Consider the following 10,496-nt stretch of genomic DNA (forward strand, 5'->3'; position numbering starts at 1 on the left):
AAATTTTATGATTGCGTTTAGCGACGGACTCGATCCGTCGCTAATCCGGACAAATCCGTCGGGAAATTGACATAAATCAAGCATAATTTTTTTGTTCTTTTGGCTTTTTAAATGAATGCATACCCTGTTTAAATACGCACAAATTGACGCAAATTACAAAAACAAAGAAAATATCATATATATATATATATATATATATATATATATATATATAACGTACGATACATGAAAATTGGATACCAAAAACGTCCCTACACTGCAGTACTACAAATCTGTGTCGTCGTCATCTGGGACAACGTCATCAGTAGCCGGTGGAGGCGGTGGTGGAGGAGTGTGTAGAACATCTCCTGGGGCCCGCTGCTGCATCTGCTGCATCGACGCTGCAACCGCAATCTGGACCTGATCACGGATCGTATCCGCAAACTGAGCGAAGAGATCAGTGCGGAACCTCGCATCGTCGGCTGGCGACATGGTCTGAGAGGAGCTGCCTGTTCGTCTACTAGAAGTACCCCGCTGCGAGGCTACGTACTCAGAACCAACTGAGCCTAATCCGTAGATACGCCGCTTCCTCACCCCCTCAACAACAAGATAAACTTCGTCCGGATCTACTGGGGTAGATGCTGTACTCCCCTCGGCTGTCTGTGTAGCGGCCAGCATCTCCTGCTCAAAACGCTCCAACAATAATAATTTAAACCAATTAGTTTCATATGAATTACATGTTTGAAACAACTTAAACGTGATTTCTAATAAAAATTCGGCAGCATCTCGTTTATAAAATGAACATCACCCATTTTTCAGGGAAATCCTGCAAACTTCAAATTGTACAAACTAGCACATATCAACAACCAAACCACTTAATTCAAAGGAACAACAAAGATACCTAATTCAAATAAAATAAATTACGTGTTTCAAACAATTGAGATATTATATTCAAACTATTGAACTACTTAAACTATTTGAATACTACTTTCAATCAATATAATTTTAAAAAGATACTTACAGCCGCAATCCTCGCGCGCTCATCCACGAATCGGGTCGGGTCAGCCTTCAGAGTGTGCATCCGCTTATGCACCTCAGCATGTGTCGGCTCGCGCCCCAGCTCCCTAGCCTGCCAGACAAATGTAGTTATTTATAAGTTCATTTAACAACAAAATATAACATAAAATACTATAATAATTAAAATAAAAGATAAATACCAAAACCGCCTTATGCTTTAAAGCAGACATCGACCCTCCGGTATGTCGAACTGGTCCAGTGCCAGCTCCAGCCGGCTCGCTCATCCGATTGGCCCGCGCCTGGGCCGATTTCTTCTTTGTCTCATCAGAGTCCCAAACTCTCTCCCAAGCCTGCCACACGTCGTCTGTAATAGACACGTCTCTCTCACGAGAAGTCTTGTAAGTGGACAACCTGTCAGAATACCGGTTCGCAGCATGCTTCTCGAAAGTACTTCGGATGACTCGTTCCTTGAATTCGTCCTCCCAGAAGAATTTTTTCTGCAAAAGTGTTAATTTTAACAAATTAATTAAAATAATAAATGTAGATTATTAATATAAAAATTAAATTAAATTACCTTAAACTCCTCGAAGTAAAAAGAAACAGCCTCCTCAGGCAAAAACCTCCAAGCGGTGCCTACTGCCCACCACCGACTCTGGAAGATTTCCCGCAACTCTCTAGATACCGTGCTGGTATCGAGCAACCTGGTCCTGTAAGTCAAAAATCAACATGACTTAGAAAATATTTTATATAACACATTTATTACTAAGAAATATAAATTTTTTATTTACCTCTGTGCGTTGGGGATGACTCGGATTCTGCCAGTGGCATCCAATACTTCCCCCTCAACAGGCTGGCGCCGAGCTCGAGGTCTACGAGGTGCTGGAGCTGGCTGCACACCCTCTTGCGCCTCAGCCACCTCTGGAGGTGCTGTCTGGTCGTCCTCCTCCTCAACAACCGCTAGTGTGGGGGGCCGAGTCCGGCCCGTCCCACTAGCACTCCTCCCTCGCATATCTGCAAATAAATCAATATTAAACACATAACATATATACATATACATATAAATCATAAAACAAAATCAGTTTTTTAATGAACATCTAAGATATAACTACCTAATACAAAATTTACCTACTAATCGTCATCGTCATCGTCTTCAAGTATATCTTCTTCGTCTGATATTGACGGCACTTGTTCTTCGTCCTCCACCTCTGGAGGAGCGAAAAACACATCTGTTTCAACTTCCCCAACCGGATCAACCAAAATTCTTGAACCGTCATCTGTTATAACGTTTAGAGGTTGTTCTATAATGTCCTCTTGAAACACTGGAGTAATGGAATCGGGCATGTCTATCTCTGATCTGGCCCTCATCTTACATATTGTCCACCAATTGACCTTATCTTTCTTTTTACTTGGATATGTGCAGTAATGTACTTGACCGGACTGTCCAGCCAAAATAAATGGTTCGTATTTTCCGTATTTCCGTTTATGATTGACATCCACAATATTATATCGAGGATGCACTGACATACCTCTATCAGTCGGATCGAACCAGTTACACTTGAACAAGACAGTCCTCTTAATTGGCAGAGCCGGGTACTCCAACTCAAGAACATATGTTAGTATTCCGTAAAAATCACTTTCCGTTGGAGCGTAGAGTGATCCTTTGACGCAAACTCCACTATTCATGGTTAATTGATTCTCCCCATAAGCCTTTGTTTGAAATTTAAACCCGTTTACAAAATATCCTTGAAAATGGTTAGCTTGCCTAAGCGGTCCCTTAGCCAGACTCGAAATATACGGATTACTTATATAGTTAGTTTGCGCCTGTACCACATAAATGTATACTTGTCAGACCTTTTACATAAGTACGAGATAATTGTAAAAAATCATTTTGGATACTTACATATCGTTCAAACCACGAGGCAAATTCAGTCTCGAGCTTCACTTCTACTTGTACTTGGGTAATTCCGGGAATGATTTCGTACAACTCGTCAACATACAAACTTTAAAAAGGAACCCAATATTTGTTATTACAGTAAAGTCATGTATTTGACAAATAAATTTAAAAGTAGAGTACGACTTACTCCTTGTAATGCTCGATTTCAGGACAGTTCAAGAGAATGTAACTATGGGCGGCGGTGTATTTGTCCTCCTCCAAACTTCGTTTTTTAGAAGCACCTATAGGTCGGCCATTCGGTTTGAAGATTGATAGCCGATCTACATCATCATCCACGACATCATCACGTGTCTCGTTTCGTTGCAGTCGGTCAGGCAGCGTCGGATCACCGTCATTAAAGTAAAATGACGCAAATTTGGCGATTTCTTCGTACAAATATCCACTGGCAATGCTACCTTCCACTTTAGCTTTGTTGGTCACTTTCCGTTTCAATTTTCTCAGATATCTGTGCAATCAAATTACTACGGTGTTAACAAATTTTTTTGATAGTTTTCAATGAATTTTAAAATTAAAAAATACTTAACCTTTCAAAGGGATACATCCACCGATATTGCACAGGGCCTGCCAGCTTCGCTTCGTAGGGTAGGTGTATAGGAAGATGTTCCATTGAATCAAAAAAGCTGGGCGGGAAGATACGTTCCCATTTGCACAATATTTTCGCAATGTCTTTCTCCATCTCAATTAGGTCGTCCTCTTTAAGCGTTGTGCAAGTCAGGTCTTTAAAGAAGATGCTCAACTCTGTAATAGGTTCCCACATGGACGGATGAAGAAATTCTCGAAAAGCAATTGGCAAGAGACGCTGCATGAAAACATGACAGTCGTGGCTTTTCATACCGTTCATTTTCAGCTTTTTCAAATCAACACACCTACCCAAGTTCGACACATGCCCATCCGGGAACTTCAACTCTTTAACCCATTCCAGTAGAGCTTGTTTTGCGTTTTTGTCTAAAGCATATATTGCCTTCGGATATTGCCCGGTTGATGGATTAAATGCCAAATCCGGACGATTACAAATATCATTCAACTCTTCTCTGGACTTAGCATGGTCTTTGGTCTTCCCAGGAACATTAAGCACTGTATTGAAAATGTTGTCGAATACATTTTTCTCAGTATGCATGACATCCAGATTATGACGAATCATATTCGTTTTCCAATACGGCAAATCCCAAAATATGCTTTTCTTATGCCACCCATGATGCTTTGATTTCTGAGCATTCGTCTCCTGAGCTCCAACCTCGTATGCCTTTTTAAAACCAAGGCTATCAATCTCTTGTTCAATTTCCTCTCCAGTTCTGTATCCCCTGAATGATTTTCTTTCTTTGTAGCCCTTTTTAAAATCCGTAGTGTTATTACGGTACGAATGTTCAGGTGGTAAGAACTTTCTGTGGCAATCAAACCACGATTGTTTACCACTCTTCGGAAGGGTAATTGCATCAGTTTCTTCCATACAGTGAGGACATGCCCGTTTACCCGATGTGCTCCATCCAGACAGCATTGAATAAGCCGGAAAATCATTGATCGTCCACATAAGAGCGGCTTTCAATTGAAATTTTTGCCGCCTATGAATGTCGTATGTCCGCGTCCCAAATTCCCACAAATGGTTCAATTCTGCTATTAGCGGCTGTAGGAAAATATCCAAACTGCCTTTTGGACTATTGGGTCCGGGAACAAGAACCGTTAAAAACATGAACTCGTCTTTCATGGCCATGCCAGGAGGCAAGTTATACGGAGTCACAATTACCGGCCATGACGAGTATTGTTGCCCAAATGCACCAAATGGTTGAAACCCATCCGTACACAACCCCAATCTGATATTTCTAACTTCTGCTGCAAAATCTTGATGTAACTCCGAAAAGTGTTTCCAAGCTGGCGAGTCAGACGGATGATTCATCACACCATTCTCCATCTCGTGCTCGGCGTGCCACCTCATATGTTTAGCTGTTGCCCTAGAAGCGTACAACCTCTGCAGCCTCAGAGTTAAAGGAAAGTAATGCATTTTTTTATAAGGCACATTCGTCTTTCTTCTTTTTGAATTACCTGCAGTAGCTGGTTTCCACCTGTCATGCCCGCATACTTTACACAAAGTCAAACCCACATCGTCACCCCAGTATATCATACACATATTTTTACAGCAGTCAATCACCTCAACTGGAAGCCCAAGCCCTCTGACTAGCTTTTTAATGTTGTACGAATTTTTCGCTAACTTGTTGTCTTTAGGTAACAGTTGATGTACAAACTCGCTCATTTCGTTCATCAGACCGTCATACGCTTGAAATCGGCATTTGAATTCTAAAAATTTTACGGCTGCAGACAAAGCGGAGTGTCTGTCATTCCCAGGCCATATGGGTTCTTCGGCCGCACGCATCATATCATAAAACTTCTGAGCTTCTGCATTCGGAGGCTCTTCTGTCCATACTTCGGGACCACCCGCATCAGTAACCATTCTCTGGAATGAACTGCAACCCTCGTCTTCATTTCTATGCTCCCACATGTTGTCCGCTTGCAGAACATTAACAGGCACCTCGACCCTCCTATTTTCCTCACCATGGTGAGTTCAGACGTGGTAATTACTCACAAACCCGTCTGTGTAGAGATGAAACTCCACTTCGTCAACAGTTCGAAAAGCAGTGTTCCGGCATTTGGGTTTAGGGCAAGGGCATTTTATCTGAGCCCCGCTCATACACTCGGGGTGTTGCACAGCAAAATTCAAAAACTCCCTAACGTTACTGATGTACCCTTCAGTCAACAATCCTCTGACCAGTCTCCCACTATACATCCAACTGCGATCTGAATTCATTTCTATAGCACGTACATTTAGGTGGGTTTAATACTCGGTGACAGCAAATCAATGTAATTGACCGCTTAAAAAGGTAGGGCCCTATCCCATTCGCAAAACTGGGTCTCCTTAATACGATCACGATATATGCGTAAATACGGAGAAAAATATTTGGCAGCCTTCCGGCGCAGTTCTCCAAGTGCATTATCAAATATATGCTGAATAACGCAAAATACGTATTCCGTTAGGAAATAGCGTTACGCAGCATATACTAGATAGCCACCGGAGAACAAACGACGGAAAACTACCAAATATTTTTCTACCGCATCTACACATATATTTTATTTCGTGATCGAATTACGCAGACACCAGTTTTACGAACTGTACACACGTACAATCCCATGTCTTTCAATCTCTTGAGGACACGGGACGGGTTTTCTACGACTAGGTGAGATTTTATTCGGTGTGAATAAAATCTTTTTTTTGTTGTTTAATTAGATTTATTCAATCTACTATAATTAAATAAAATAAAAAAACAATAAATAACAATAATTACTTGTTGTAGAGCAGAACCGCAACCGAAATGACAAAGTCGAATGTACAACAACGGCTATCAACGCACCAACGGGACACAAACCTAGAATAAAATACTACAAATTTTATACTAATTCAATATTTAACTAAATACATACTAATAATTTTTTTAATGAAAATTGGGCAGCATTTCCCCTAAAAATGAGCATCACCCATTTTTCAGGGAAAGCCTGCAAGTAAACAATACATTTCAAAAATATCCAACATACAAATCATACCAATTAACACAACTAACCAAAAGTAATTTGATAATTTTTTTATTAATAATTGAAATTTACTATGTAAATCACAACAAAATTAATGATAAACATTTGACAATTAACCTAAAGTAACTCGATACTTTTTTTATTAATTATTTAAATATACAATTTTTTATTAATATATATAATCTATAATTGAACCAAATTAACAAATTTTTTAAATAACCTAATATCATAATCAACAAACTTAAAAAATAATCTAATATCATAATCAACTCATTACAATGAAAATTCAACTAATCTAACAATATTTTAAATTAAGATTTAATCTAACCTAAGAATATATATTTAGTGTAATAAAAATAATTGAGACCTAATAAACTAACCTAACAAATAAAATTAACCTAATTAAAAATAATTAATCTAAACAAATACAAAAATTAAACAAAACAAATTAACCTAACATATTTACCTGTCCAGCAGCAGCGGAAGAGGTAGCTGGCGAACGGCGGCCGGAGGCGGACGGCGGCAAAGGCAGCAGGGATGGCAGCAATTTTTTTTTCTGTTTTAAATTTCAAAAATTAGCAATAAATAACATATAGTAAACAAAATAAACAAATAAGAAAAAACCAACGGGCAGAGGCAGCGGCGATTTGGACTGAAAAGGAGAAGAAAAATGGGAAATGGAGAGAAGGGGAAACGGCTGAAAGGAAAAACGGAGGAAATGAAAAACGGCAGGGATTTGAATGGCGAAAATGGAGAGAAGAGAAGGAGGAAACGGCGGAAAGGAGAAGCAAATCGGCGAAAATGGAGGCGGGCGGCGGTTTGGTCCAAAAATGAAGGCAAAAAGAAAATGAAGGAAGATGAAGCAGTCTGCGTTTAAGGGCTGCATTTAGCGACGGATTGTAAAATCCGTCGCTAATTGCAGCCCTTAAACGCACCGTTTAAATAATGGGCATTTTAGTGACGGATTGTAAAATCCGTCGCTAAAATACCCAAACAAAACGGCGCCGTTCTGGATTTAGGGCAACCAAATTTTTGGCGGGCTCATCCCGCCAAAATTTATTGCCGTTTAGTGACGGATTTCTTAATCCGTCGCCAACTTTAGCGACGGATTATAAAATCTGTCGCTAAATTCGGTCGCTAAATTTGGCGGGCATCATCCCGCCAAAATTTTGTGACATTTGGCGACGGATTTTAATCCGTCGTGGATATCCGTCGACAAATGCATGTTTAGCGACGGATTTGAAATCCGTCGCTAAATTCCGTCGGTAAATGTTTCGCTTATATCGCTAAAAAGGTGAAACGTTTTGATTTGTTTCGTAACGTTTGTAAACGTTTGGCTTAAATTGTTAAAAAGGAGAAACGTTTGGAATTGTTTCCTAACATTTGGCTTAAATTGCTAAAAAAGTGAAACGCTTGGATTTGTTTGGCTTAAATTGCTAAAAAGGTGAAACGTTTCAATTTGTTTCGTAACGTTTGCAAATTTGGCTTAAATTGCTAAAAAGGTGAAACGTTTGGATTTATTTCGTAACGTTTGTAAATGTTTGTTTTAAATCGCTAAAAAGTTGAAACGTTTCGATTTGCTTCGTAACGTTTGTAATCATTTGTTTTAAATCGCTAAAAAGGTGAAACGTTTGGATTAAATTGCTAAAAAGAGTTTCATAACGATAAACGTTTGGATTAGTTTCGTAACATTTGTAAGCGTTTGGCTTAAATCGCTAAAAAGGTGAAACGTTTGGATTTTTTTCGTAACGTTTGGCTTAAATCGCTAAAAAGGTGAAACCTTTTGATTTGTTTCGTAACGTTTGTAAATGTTTGGCTTAAATCGCTAAAAAGGTGAAATGTTTTGCTTAAATTGCTAAAAAGGTGAAACGTTTGGATTTGTTTCGTAACATTTGTAAACGTTTGGTTTATATCGCTAAAAGGGTGAAACATTTGCATTTGTTTTGTAACGTTTGGATTTGTTTCGTAATATTTGTAAACGTTTGGCTTAAATCGCTAAAAAGGTGAAACGTTTGGATTTTTTTGCAACGTTTGTAAACGTTTGGTTTAAATTACTAAAAAGAGGAAACGCTTGGATTTGTTTCGTAACGTTTGAAAACCTTTGGTTAAAATTGCTGATGAGGTGAAACGCTTGGATTTGTTTCGTAACGTTTCTAAACGTTTGGCTTAAATTCCAAAAAAGGTGAAACGTTTGGATTTGTTTCATAGTGTAATACCCCAAAATAGTTAATTATTTAATTGGGTCTCGTGTCTATTTTTGACTCGCCAGAGTGGCGATATCCGAAAAATTTTCCGAGAAATTAAAGTGAATAAATATTAAGTAGGTCGGTTTTGGGAAAGCAATTATGCGGAAATTAATGTTATATTTTAATGCTAAAGTTAGAATTGAAATTAAAAGGAAAATGTCAAGAAAAGCCCAAAATAAAATACAGGGACAAAAGTGGTAATTTCGCCACTACGACTCAAAAAAGTAAATTTTAGATTTTGACGGGAAGGCATTAATATCGAGTTTTGTATTATTTATTGGATATAAATAATACGTATAAGTTATAATTAAGGTGTTAATTGATTTAGCTATGGACTAAATCATACGAAAGAAAAGTTCAAAAGTTAAGCTATAATAAAGAAAGAATAGAAAGACCAAAATGAACCTTTAGCCAAATTATATGAGGAAATGAAATTGAATCAGAAGGAAAGAAGAAAGATCCAGAGAAGTTGAGAAACTATCGAGCGATACCGTCGTTTCGCTGCCGTTTCTCCGTTCTACGTCCGAATCGAGCGATTTTCGCGGCGATTTCTTCAGAATCGAGAACTCTATCCGTTCTAAGCTTCGTTTCAAGGTAGTATCTCGAGAATTGATGCTAAGATTCGAATTTATGGCTGTTTTGGTTTATGATTAGGAATTTAACGTTATTAGCTCGATTTAAGCGTTTTTGGAAAAACAAAAATACGGGTTTTGGAGGAAATGAAGTCTTATAGATGTTTGACGTATGATAACACGACGGGGTGCCCGGAAAATGAGTTTACGGGGGGCTGCACTCTGGTGTGCGGACGCACACTACACTGTGCGGACGCACAGTGCTTGTGCGCGCCCGCACAGTAGGTCCGGAGGACCAAAATGGGCTTTTAGCCCTATGTGACTTGGATTCTCGATCTTATGGATATCAAACCCTAAAAACGATTAAGGACCCCGATAATTTAAAAAGTAAAGTTTAGCTTGACATTTTACGAGGTTAACGATAATGGAAAACGTTAAGGATATTATACGATTTTCGAATACGAGAAATAGAGTTTGATATATCGTGAATACGATAAAGGAATATCGAGTTCACGAATAATATTAAGAATGAAACTGAACCCTAGAGATGAAAGTATTATACATAAAACACGCGATTCACGTCTAATTATTAAACGTTAATTATTATGTATCAGACGTGTCAGCGAGCAGAGAGGTCAGTAGACGTGGGATAGCGAGAGCATATCATTTCATCGACCACGTCATTGATCGGATTGCGGTTTCTGCGAGTGGCACTTTACTTTCGAGTATTACATATTAAAGTTATTTAATATTATATTTTATATATATACGTGGTATGTTTATATGCATCGCATTACATATGATTTGACTAAATGTTATATGTTTTTATCAAGTATATATACGAAGAACTAGTATGCGATTCGAAGAAACTAGCTACCTATTGCGTGTCAATAGGCTGTGTGATCACCAGTATCGAGTCAGTCTAGTGTGTTTGCATTTGAGAAATGATTTGATATGTATGACATGATATGAATATGAATTTTAAAGTTGGACAATGAATTCGATACGAGTGAGCACTCGACTATGGTGTAGTCAGGAGTCGCCGTATCTAGTGAGTTGGACTCCCACTTTGGGATTAAGAAATAGGTCGCGATCGACGAGGTAGAATGTGAACACTCCCGGGTTAGACTATCTGGATTAGTATAATTCGAT

At 38.7% G+C, this 10,496-nt stretch overlaps 1 protein-coding gene across 1 annotated transcript; it reads right to left on the reverse strand.

Moving 5' to 3' along the window:
* Positions 1-768: 768 nt before the first annotated feature.
* On the reverse strand, positions 769-6,303 carry LOC126677275 (uncharacterized). Its single transcript, XM_056105366.1, has 5 exons — positions 6,283-6,303; positions 1,785-2,007; positions 1,571-1,703; positions 1,197-1,493; positions 769-1,108 (listed from the first exon to the last, which is right to left on the reverse strand). The coding sequence occupies exons 2-5, from the start codon at positions 2,003-2,005 to the stop codon at positions 974-976; spliced, it is 786 nt and encodes a 261-aa protein (XP_055961341.1). The 5' UTR covers positions 2,006-2,007; positions 6,283-6,303; the 3' UTR covers positions 769-973.
* Between the last annotated feature and the right edge of the window lie 4,193 nt (positions 6,304-10,496).

This window comes from Mercurialis annua, linkage group LG4, assembly GCF_937616625.2.
Source record: "Mercurialis annua linkage group LG4, ddMerAnnu1.2, whole genome shotgun sequence".
Lineage (NCBI taxonomy): Eukaryota > Viridiplantae > Streptophyta > Magnoliopsida > Malpighiales > Euphorbiaceae > Mercurialis > Mercurialis annua.